Source organism: Oncorhynchus masou, chromosome 12 (genome assembly GCF_036934945.1).
Source record: "Oncorhynchus masou masou isolate Uvic2021 chromosome 12, UVic_Omas_1.1, whole genome shotgun sequence".
Classification (NCBI taxonomy): Eukaryota; Metazoa; Chordata; class Actinopteri; order Salmoniformes; family Salmonidae; genus Oncorhynchus; species Oncorhynchus masou.
This window is the reverse complement of record NC_088223.1, coordinates 10948116-10959910: the sequence shown is the minus strand read 5'-3', so window position 1 is coordinate 10959910 and position 11795 is coordinate 10948116. Positions and strand designations below refer to the sequence as shown.

The 11795-nt window shown below is 52.4% G+C and overlaps 1 protein-coding gene across 1 annotated transcript; it reads left to right on the top strand.

Moving 5' to 3' along the window:
* The first annotated feature begins 663 nt into the window (after positions 1 to 663).
* On the top strand, positions 664 to 11004 carry LOC135549535 (transcription factor Gibbin-like). Its single transcript, XM_064979563.1, is given in 6 exon segments — positions 664 to 2132; positions 2292 to 2418; positions 2421 to 3055; positions 3057 to 4033; positions 4260 to 6623; positions 9465 to 11004. Coding segments are annotated over 5 exon segments (5289 nt in total). The 5' UTR covers positions 664 to 899; the 3' UTR covers positions 6577 to 6623; positions 9465 to 11004.
* Positions 11005 to 11795: the final 791 nt, after the last annotated feature.

The following is an 11795-nucleotide window of genomic DNA, read 5'->3' as shown; positions in this document are numbered from 1 at the left end:
ATATAAAACACTATCGACCATATAGCTCAGGAGTTGATTGTTAAATGCCAGCATTGGGATGTTATGTTGTATCAATGTTTCTTCTAGGTTACAGTAGAAGAATAGTTTCTCCCCCAAATTCAAGTATGTTACCTCAAAGTTACTGGATCTGTTACGTTAAAGTAATTGTGGTCCAAAATTAATGTTTCCAAACTATCCCAATCCTAAATGAATGTTTCCAAACTATCCCAATCCTAAATGAATGACAATGATTGGTATCATCTAATTCCATCTTCTCCCTTTAAATTGAATCTCTGTTAGAATCTACTGTTTGGAGTGTGTTGAATGTCTGTATTCCTCTCTCCTCAGCTCCCTAAATTCTCTGGATAGAGGCATGTGACTTCAGCAGACCACACATAAACAGACGGAGAGAGAGACGGAGAGAGAGACGTAGAGAGAGACGGAGAGAGAGAGACAGAGAGAGACAGAGAGAGAGACAGAGAGAGAGAGCTCACTGGGCCTCAACACTCTCTGACATCACCATCCCCTCTGTGACATCACTTTGACATCATCATCACCTTCGCCCTCTGTGGATGAGCCGCCTGTCTGGACGCCTGCGGTCAGGTGGAGGTGGGGGGGTGGGGCGTGACGGTGGGGCTTTGGCGGAGGAGCAGGGGTGTGAAGGGGAGCTGGCGACATGGGGGAGGGAGGTGGCAGCAGGGGTACAGGAGAGGGTCATAGTGGAACCCAGTGCTGAGGCTGGAGCTCAAGGGACCCTTGACCTTTCACCATCACCCTCGCCCCCCTCCCTGGCCAACGGAGTTCACCTGCACAGGAGGCCTGGCCTTGGAACACGCCGACGCCGGCAGACAGAGACACACACCGGTGCTTTGACACCGGGACAGACAGGAGTCACAGACATGCGGATGCACACGGATCTCCAAATGCACACACCTGCGGACACTCACACACACCTAGCCGCTAACACACACCTAGCCGCTAACACACACCTAGCCGCTAACACACACCTAGCCGCTAACACACACCTAGCCGCTAACACACACATGGACGCTCACACACACCTAGCCGCTAACACACACCTAGCCGCTAACACACACCTAGCCGCTAACACACACATGGACACTCACACACACCTAGCCGCTAACACACACATGGACGCTCACACACACCTAGCCGCTAACACACACATGGACGCTCACACACACTCGGACTCTGCCGGGCCAGAGCAGCCCAGAACTGTTTCATCACCAGAGACTCACACCAGATCACCTCAGCGACCGGTCCTCTTGCCTGTCACTCATTCAGCCTGCACCAATCAGCAAGTTGCTCCCTCTCCCTGCAGCCCGCTTCCTCCACCCTCTGCAAACAGAGACAGGCCCCCGGCCATTAGCACTGCCCATATTGGACCAACACCTCTAGATCTCTCTAAACCCAAAAGAGCTATTGGCCCAAATCCTACAGGCCCTTCTCTTATTGGACCATCCGGTTCAAACCCTTCTACTATTGGCCCAGACCCTATAGATCCCTCCACTGTATCTGTCGAAGGAGAGAGGAAGTATGCGCTCCGTAGCTCCGGTCGACCTCGCTTCCCCTGCCAGCTTCGAAAGTCCTCCCGCATCCGCCGATGCACCGAGGATGGAGAGAGGAGGGGAGGGAGGGAGAGCGAGAGGGAGGAGGAGATGGCAGAGGAGGAAGAAGAGGATGAGAAAGAGAGGGTGAGTGTACATGTAAAGGTAGAGCGCCCCACAGTGGAGGAGGGTTTACCTGCAACCTCAAAGCCTGCTGACTCAGCTGTACCTGTAGCACCACGCCCTTCACCACACCCTTCAACACGCCCCTCACCACGCCCTACACCACACCCCACCTCTCACTACGCCCCCCGGCCAGCGCCCAAACCCAGAACTTCAACCAAACCCCAACCTAGACCTTCAACCAACGCCAAACCAAAAGCCCAACCCAGACCATCGATGAAAGCCTCGCCCAAATCCTCACCCAGAGCAGCAACCAATCCCAGACCAGCAACCAATCTTTCGCCTTGTCCATCGATCAATACCGTGCCACAGCCGACAGTGAAGAAGGAGGTGCCTGACGATCTCGTTCCTCCCACTAAACAGAAACGGCGGTTCGTTGGTGTGAGTTCAAGTTTCAGCATATTGTTACCCACAAAGCAGTCAAAACAACCCAGAAGCCATGTTGTTATTTTGTTGTCTGACATCAACCAGATTTTAACCAGGAAAATAAGGGTTATAAAATAATGTTTTTTATTGTGTTTGTTTTTGTCTGTTTCCCAGGTGAGGCGTATCGTGGTGAAGGTGGCTCGTATCCCGGTGAACCTCAGCCGACGCCAAAAGAGCTACAAGATTTCCTCCATGGAGACCGTTGTCGGACCGGAGAGGGGCGGGGCCAGTGGCGAGGGGGGTTGGAGGGAGCAGAGGGGGTGACATCGGTGGTACGAGAGCCAACTGCGCTCCTTCGCATGAAGAACAATGGGAAGAATGTGATGGTCATGTTCCCGCCTGGAGAACTCCCGGTGATCCTGAAACGCAGACGTGGCCGACCTCCCAAACAGGTTGTACCGGGAATGCCAGATAAAACAGGTGGGAATTTTGTCGCTGCCAGTGGGAACGGCGAGCCCAAGAAACCTCGTCGGCGCCGGCGGGCCAAGCTCCCATCTCCGCAACCGTCGTACGTGAACGACACCAACGACGTCAAGACAGAGTACGGAGACGTTCTGTCCAAACTGGCGTTCCTAAACCACCAAACGCCTGCCACCGGCCGCTGCTCCCCACCACGCTGCTGGACACCCAGCGAACCAGATAGCTTTCACACGCCGTCCAACAACCCTGGGATCTCCGCCCTGCTCCACCGACTCACAGGGTTCAGACGCAGGGGAGGGAGGGGTGGTGGCGTAGGGGGCAGGGGAGGAGGAGCAGGAGGGGCTGGGTGTGAGAGCTTCAAGAGCTCCTTCAGTGACTTCTTCGAGACGATCGGGAAGAAAAGGAAAGTGACCCCTGCTCTGTCAGAACCAGGGTTACCCAAGAAACGAGGGAAGGGTGGGGGGGGCAGGGGAGGAGGGGTTGCAGGGGGAGATGGGGGCTGGAGGTGAGGGGTGGAAGCCGATGAGAAAACGACGCTTGTGCAAGAATGGGGTTCTGAAAGGGGAGGCAGGAGGTCAGCTGGAGCAAGACTGGTCTAATGGTGGAGGTGTCTGGGAGGATGACCGGGGAGGGGAGAGGGAGAGAGGGCCGAGGGCGTACCAGGCCTGTGGCTCCCTGAGGGGGGACTTCCTGCCCTGTGAGGGGGGAAGAGCAGGTGCATACGGCAGCCCTGGGGGCAGCAGAGAAGGTGGAGGTGGTGATGAAGTGCAGGGTTTGTTCGCTGGATATTTTCGCTCCCTGCTCGACTCAGACGACTCCTCCGACCTCCTGGATATCTCCTCCTCTCGGCCTGACCCCAGGAAACCTCCTCCCACCCCGGGCTACGACTCCTCCAGCACTGCCCCCGGCCCAGGTTCTCGCTGGTCCCCAGCCTTCCCCAAGCGCAGCCCCAAAGGAGAGGCAAGGGAGAACCAAACCCAGGTCTCTTCGTCCTCCTCTTCCAGACCTCCTTACAGCTACTACCTTTCCCAGAACTCCCCCACCACTTCCTCCTTCCCCAAGTCCACCCCTCCCTCCCTCTCTCTGCCTCGCTCTCCCAGTTCCCCCCATCCCTCCTCCTACGGTCACTACCCGTCTGGCTATTCCTCCTCCTCTCCTGCGGGGGGCAGTGCAGCACCACAGAGACCCACAGACTGCAGCTTTGCAGCCTACGGGGCAGCTGGGCTGGATAAGGCCTCCACAGTCCCCCCCGTGGGCCAGGGTCAGATGGGCTATTCCAATTTTTCCAAGCGTGGATATGGGGGCTACCCTGGGCAGGTTGGACCATCCTCTCCAGGGGGTGCGGGGTATATGGCCATGGCCAAGAACAACCCCTTCCATTCCTCATCATCTCCAGAGGGTTACAGACACTACCCCTCCAACCAGTGGAACTGCAAGTAAGTAGCTTCAGGTCTAAATTGTCTGGCACCACGGAGTTTGGATTAGAGTACAATCCTACCCTAACTTCTTCTATAGTTGCATGTGTTTGGGATACATAACACCATAACACTAAATCCCTGATCTATAAATCACTTTTGGTCCTAAATAAGTACTTCTTAAAGCCCTTCACCAACTGTGCAGTTTTAAGTAAATAGAGTGAATAAAATGTGCTGTGTGTTGCAGGCAGGGCTCCAGTGGCTGGGCGTGGGACAGTCTGGCTCATCATTACCCAGGAGGCTACAGTGACTACGTCACCCCAGGCCCCAGCGAGCCCAAAGACATCCTGGACATCTCTAACTACACCCCACAAAAGGCCAAGCGACAACCCTTCCTCGAGAGCCTATCAGAGTCCTCCTCTGACTCATCCCACCTGGGGGTTACTGGGTCAGGAGGCGGGGTCAGTACCGGAGGTGGGGGCGGAGGCTCTGGTTCAGGTTCCGGAGGTGGGGCTTACAGGCAGGGTGGAGGCAGGGAGTCTCTTCCTATTGGTGGAGAGGGAGGTCAAGGCCAGTCAAGCCTATCAAGTCTGGAGAAGTTAATGATGGATTGGCATGAGAGCGCCTCAGGCCCCTCTTACAACTGGAGCCAGAACGTTCTCTTCCAGGGGCAGGGAAAGCCCGGGCGGGGGCGCAGGAAACGGAATGCTGCCGAACCCCAAATGGAAAAGGAGGGGGGTGGTGGACCAGGACCGGAGCCCCCCCCAGACTCTCCCACCAGCCCCCCAGCCCAGACACAGTCTCACACCTCAACCCAGGGCTCTGGTGCCAAACGCAGTGGGATTGGGGGGCGGCAGGGCAGGGGGGCGAGGGGAGGCAGGGGACGGCTGTGCCCGTCCCCAAGAGAACGCCCCCCAGGGGGGAAGAAGGGTAAGGCTGCTGGGGTTGGGGATGGAGGAGGAGGGGGTACTGCTCAGGGGGGGTTGTTCCAGGAAGGCCTTGACTACTTCAGTGGAGACAGCTGCAGCCTCTCCCCCCTCCCTACCCCTGCCCTACACCTTGGTTACCCCCCCGAGCCCTGTGAGTACCCCTCCCCAACTCCTTACTCCGCCCACCCCTCCACCCCGTCCTCAGAGGAGCGTTACCCAACCCTCTTCCCTGGCGAGGCCTCATCCTCCTCTCTCTCCCCTGGAATGACTTCCACATCCTCCTCCTATCCTCCCAAACTATCCCCCACCCCCCAGCCCTACCACCCCCCTCTCACCCCTGCTCCTCCCCCCTCCTCCTTCTCCCCGTCCTGCTCCCAATCGCCACGGTTACTGGCCCACTGTGGAACAGCGCTGAGCCCCCCCTATCGTAACCCGGCAACCATCTCCAAGGACCATTTCACCTCCCAGTATGATTCTCCCAGCTGCTGTAGCTCCCCTTGTTGGTACAGCGGGGCATCGCTCAGTGGCAGCACCAGCCCTCACACTAACACACACAACGCTACACACACACACACTAACACACACGACAACGCACACGTACACGCTAATGTGAACCCTCACGCTAGCCCTAACAATCATCCTGATCCTAACGCTTCTGCACACCCACACACCAACACACACCCACACACCAACACACACCCACACACCAACACACACCCACACACCAACACACACCCACACACCAACACACACCCACACACCAACACACACCCACACACCAACACACACCCACACACCAACACACCGACACACACCAACACACACCCACACACCAACACACCGACACACACCAACACACACCCAAACCCCAACCCTCACGCAAACATGAGCCCACACACACACTCCAACCCCAACACCAACCCTCACACGCACAACAACCCCCATAGCAACAAACACCCGCACACCAAAACACACCACCTTCATTCAAACCACAACCAACATCTTCACCCCCACACTCACACTCATCCTAACATGTATACAAAGCCCACCCTACACACTAGCCCCCACCCCCACCCCAACCCTAACCTCTCCCCCCACTCCCACCCCAACCCTAACCTCTCCCCTCTCCCTCACCCCCACCCCAACCCTAACCTCTCCCCTCACCCCAACACTAACCTCTCAACACACCCCCACCCCAACCCTAATCTCTCCCCTCTCCCTCACCCCCACCCCAACTCTAACCTCTCCCCTCTCCCTCACCCCCACCCCAACCCTAACCTCTCCCCTCTCCCTCACCCCCACCCCAACCCTAACCTCTCCCCTCACCCCAACCCTAACCTCTCCCCTCACTCCCACCCCAACCCCCTGCTTTACGAGGAGCGGCCCTCTCACAACACAATGCCCCCCCATGGACCCCCCCACCCCCACAAACGGGACCTGCCTCCCCACCTCACCTCGGGGCTAAGGTCAGCCCCCCTGCAGCTTTCCCCGTACCCCTCCCCCCACCACAAGCCCCCCCAGGCCTCCTTGCCCCATTCTGAGGACATGGGCTACCCCCGTGCCCTGGGATACACCCTCTCTACCCCCCACAGCCCCCACCTCGAGGAGGAGGAGGAGTGCTCTGTCAGCTTCTAGACACCCCCAGCGATGACAGCTTCAGTGTCACCAGCCTGTAGGCACAGGTAAGACACTAGATGTCTCTATTAAAGGGTTAGATCCACCTATTTTCACATTTATAAACATCTGTTAAGGTAATTAAGGTAGTCTAACAATCAAATCATAATTCCAGTTTCTCTCTCTCTCTGTCTGTCTCTCTGTCTCTCTCTCTCTCTGTCTCTGTCTCTCTCTCTCTTTGTCTCTCTGTCTCTCTCTCTCTCTCTCTCTCTCTCTTTGTCTCTCTCTTTCTGTGTCTCTCTCTCTCTTTGTCTCTCTGTCTCTCTCTCTGTCTCTCTCTGTCTCTCTCTCTCTCTGTCTCTCTCTCTCTTTGTCTCTCTGTCTCTCTCTCTCTCTTTGTCTCTCTCTTTCTGTGTCTCTCTCTCTCTCTGTCTCTCTCAATTCAATTCAATTCAAGGGGCTTTATTGGCATGGGTAACATGTGTTAACATTGCCAAAGCAAGTGAGGTAGATAATATATAAAGTGAAATAAACAATAAAAATTAACAGTAGACATCACACATACAGAAGTTTCAAAACAATAAAGACATTACAAGTGTTTTTACAATGCACAAATGGTTAAGGACACAGGATAAAATAAATAAGCATAGATATGGGTTGTATTTACAATGGTGCGTGTTCTTCACTGGTTGCCCTTTTCTCGTGGCAACAGGTCACAAATCTTGCTGCTCTGATGGCACACTGTGGATTTTCACCCAGTAGATATGGGAGTTTTTCAAAATTGGATTTGTTTTCGAATTCTTTGTGGATCTGTGTAATCTGAGGGAAATATGTCTCTCTAATATGGTCATACATTGGGCAGGAGGTTAGGAAGTGCAGCTCAGTTTCCACCTCATTTTGTGGGCAGTGAGCACATAGCCTGTCTTCTCTTGAGAGCCATGTCTGCCTTCGGCGGCCTTTCTCAATAGCAAGGCTATGCTCGCTGAGTCTGTACATAGTCAAAGCTTTCCTTAATTTTGGGTCAGTCACAGTGGTCAGGTATTCTGCCGCTGTGTACTCTCTGTGTAGGGCCAAGTAGCATTCTAGTTTGCTCTATTTTTTTGTTAATTCTTTCCAATGTGTCAAGTAATTATCTTTTTGTTTTCTCATGATTTGGTTGGGTCTAATTGTGCTGCTGTCCTGGGGCTCTGTAGGGTGTGTTTGTGTTTGTGAACAGAGCCCCAGGACCAGCTTGCTTAGGGGACTCTTCTCCAGGTTCATCTCTCTGTAGGTGATGGCTTTGTTGTGGAAGGTTTGGGAATCGCTTCCTTTTCGGTGGTTATAGAATTTAACGGCTCTTTTCTGGATTTTGATAATTAGTGGGTATCGGCCTAATTCTGCTCTGCATGCATTATTTGGTGTTCTACGTTGTACACGGAGGATATTTTTGCAGAATTCTGCGTGCAGAGTCTGAATTTGGTGTTTGTCCCATTTTGTGAAGTCTTGGTTGGTGAGCGGACCCCAGACCTCACAACCATAAAGGGCAATGGGCTCTATGACTGATTCAAGTATTTTTAGCCAAATCCTAATTGGTATGTTGAGATTTATGTTCCTTTTGATGGCATAGAATGCCCTTCTTGCCTTGTCTCTCAGATCATTCACACCTTTGTGGAAGTTACCTGTGGCGCTGATGTTTAGGCCAAGGTATGTATAGTTTTTTGTGTGCTCTAGGGCAACAGTGTCTAGATGGAATTTGTATGTGTGGTCCTGGTGACTGGACCTTTTTTGGAACCCCATTATTTTTGTCTTACTGAGATTTACTGTCAGGGCCCAGGTCTGTCTCGGCCCAGGTCTGTCTCGGCCCAGATCTGTCAGGGCCCAGGTCTGTCAGGGCCCAGGTCTGTCAGGGCCCAGGTCTGACAGAATCTGTGCATAAGATCTAGGTGCTGCTGTAGGCCCTCCTTGGTTGGTGACAGAAGCACCAGATCATCAGCAAACAGCAGACATTTGACTTCAGATTCTAGTAGGGTGAGGCCGGGTGCTGCAGACTGTTCTAGGGCCCGCGCCAGTTCGTTGATATATATGTTGAAGAGGGTGGGGCTTAAGCTGCATCCCTGTCTAACCCCACGACCCTGTGTGAAGAAATTTGTGTTTTTTGCCAATTTTAACCGCACACTTGTTGTTTGTGTACATGGATTTTATGATGTTGTATGTTTTACCCCCAACACCACTTTCCATCAGTTTGTATAGCAGACCCTCATGCCAAATTGAGTCGAAGGCTTTTTTGAAATCAACAAAGCATGAGAAGACTTTGCCTTTGTTTTGGTTTGTTTGGTTGTCAATCAGGGTGTGCAGGGTGAATACATGGTCTGTTGTACGGTAATTTGGTAAAAAGCCAATTTGACATTTGCTCAGTACATTGTTTTCATTGAGGAAGTGTACGAGTCTGCTGTTAATGATAATGCAGAGGATTTTCCCAAGGTTACTGTTGACGCATATTCCACGGTAGTTATTGGGGTCAAATTTGTCTCCATTTTTGTGGATTGGGTGATCAGTCCTTGGTTCCAAATATTGGGGAAGATGCCAGAGCTAAGGATGATGTTAAAGAGTTTTAGTATAGCCAATTGGAATTTGTTGTCTGTATATTTGATCATTTCATTAAGGATACCATCAACACCACAGGCCTTTTTGGGTTGGAGGGTTTTTATTTTGTCCTGTAACTCATTCAATCTCTCTCTTGTATCTCTCTCTCCCCGCCTCTCTCTCTCTCTCTCCCTCCTCTCGTCCCTCCTCTCTCTCTCTCTCCTTCCTCTCTATCTCCCTCATTCTCTTTCTCCCTCTCTCCTTCCTTCTCTCCTCCTCTCTCTCTCTCTCTCTCTCTCTCTCTCTCTCTCTCTCTCTCTCTCTCTCTCTCTCTCTCTCTCTTACAGGTGTATTAAATCTCAACCCTTTTCAGATTTCTACACTTTTTTTAAGGAGAGACTTTCAGAACAAGATAAAGGACGATCATTTATCAGCTCTGGAGAGTAGAGCTTTAGTTCTCCAGCTATGACAATCACACACACACACACACACACACACACACACACACACACACACACACACACACACACACACACACACACACACACACACACACACACACACACACACACACACACACACAGCTGGAAAGAGGGAGTGACAGAGGCTGAGCCTTTCCCTACACCCTAAACCCTACACCCTACACCCTAAACCCTACACCCTGCGCTCTGTGTGTTCTGTCGGAGGGATGTGAACTACGGCATCAGCTCTTGAATTACCAGCATCTGTACAAAGACTCCAACTCACAGACCCATAATCTCACCACAACAATGAAACAATGGCAGGACAACGTTACTAACGTTCCATCAACAACGCTACGACAACGCTACGACAACGTTCCATCAGCTTTCTCTGTCGTTCTGCCATGGTTTCTGCTCCGATGGAAGGACTGCAGTATGGAGACTACATCCTGTGTTCTGATGGAAGGACTGCAGTATGGTGACTACATCCTGTGTTCTGATGGAAGGACTGCAGTATGGAGACTACATCCTGTGTTCTGATGGAAGGACTGCAGTATGGAGACTACATCCTGTGTTCTGATAGAAGGACTGCAGTATGGAGACTACATCCTGTGTTCTGATGGAAGGACTGCAGTATGGAGACTACATCCTGTGTTCTGATGGAAGGACTGCAGTATGGTGACTACATCCTGTGTTCTGATAGAAGGACTGCAGTATGGAGACTACATCCTGTGTTCTGATGGAAGGACTGCAGTATGGAGACTACATCCTGTGTTCTGATGGAAGGACTGCAGTATGGAGACTACATCCTGTGTTCTGATAGAAGGACTGCAGTATGGAGACTACATCCTGTGTTCTGATGGAAGGACTGCAGTATGGAGACTACATCCTGTGTTCTGATAGAAGGACTGCAGTATGGAGACTACATCCTGTGTTCTGATGGAAGGACTGCAGTATGGAGACTACATCCTGTGTTCTGATGGAAGGACTGCAGTATGGTGACTACATCCTGTGTTCTGATAGAAGGACTGCAGTATGGAGACTACATCCTGTGTTCCACTGTTTTTACTACGAAGGAAAGAGACCCGAGACACTCTGACCCCAAAAAGACTGGCACGTGTGTGTATTTGTGTATGTGTGTGTGTGACCACGAGGATGGACTTCTTTGTGTGTGTGTGTGTTTGTTTGGGGTCTAAAGGGGTGGAGCTCTGAATCTGATAGGGTGGTATGATTGAACAGAGCTTCTCTCCTTTCATTTACTCTCTCCCTTATTTTTTCTGTGGTCTCGTGTTGTTTGGTGGTTTTGTGATGAACAGTTGTGTATCTGTCTGTTAAAATCATGATGTATCTATGGTGCCAATATTGAAATACACTCTGATCTGGCCATTGGTAAACCTGCCTGGACTCATGATGCTTTATAGGGCAGGGGGAAGTGTGTGTGTGTGTGTGTGTGTGTGTGTGTGTGTGTGTGTGTGTGTGTGTGTGTGTGTGTGTGTGTGTGTGTGTGTGTGTGTGTGTGTGTGTGTGTGTGTGTGTGTGTGTGTGTGTGTGTGTGTGTGAGCTCCAGACAGTCTGCCAATGTGTGTGTGTGTGTGTGTGCAACTGTGTGTGTGTGAGCTCCTTGGTATTCAGCGCTGTAGCAGAAAGAGAGTTCAGATAGGGACATGGCTGGGGGAAAGATGGCGAGAGAGAGAGAGAGAGAGAGAGAGAGAGAGAGAGGAGGAGAGAAGGAAGGAGAGAGGGAGAAAGAGAATGAGGGAGATAGAGAGGAAGGAGAGAGAGAGAGGAGGGAGAGAGAGAGAGGAGGGAGAAAGGGAGGGAGTGAGAGAGGAAGGAAGGAAGAGAGGGGAGGGAGAGAGAAGGAGGGAGGGAGAGCAAGAGGGAGAGCGAGAAGGAGGGACATAGAGAGGGGGGAGAAGGAGGGAGCGAGGGACAAAAAGAGAAGGAGGAACAGAGAGAGAGAAGCAAGGACAGAGAGAGGGGGAGAGAGAAGGAGGGACAGAGAGAGGGGGGAGAAGGAGGGAGCGAGGGACAAAAAGAGAAGGAGGAACAGAGAGAGAGAAGCAAGGACAGAGAGAGGGGGAGAGAGAAGGAGGGACAGAGAGAGAAGGATGGATGGAGAGAGGGGGAGAGAGGGAGGGAACGAGAAGGAGGGGGAGAGAGAGAGAGAGAGAGAGAGAGAGAGAGAGAGAAGGATGGACGGAGAGAGGGAGGGAC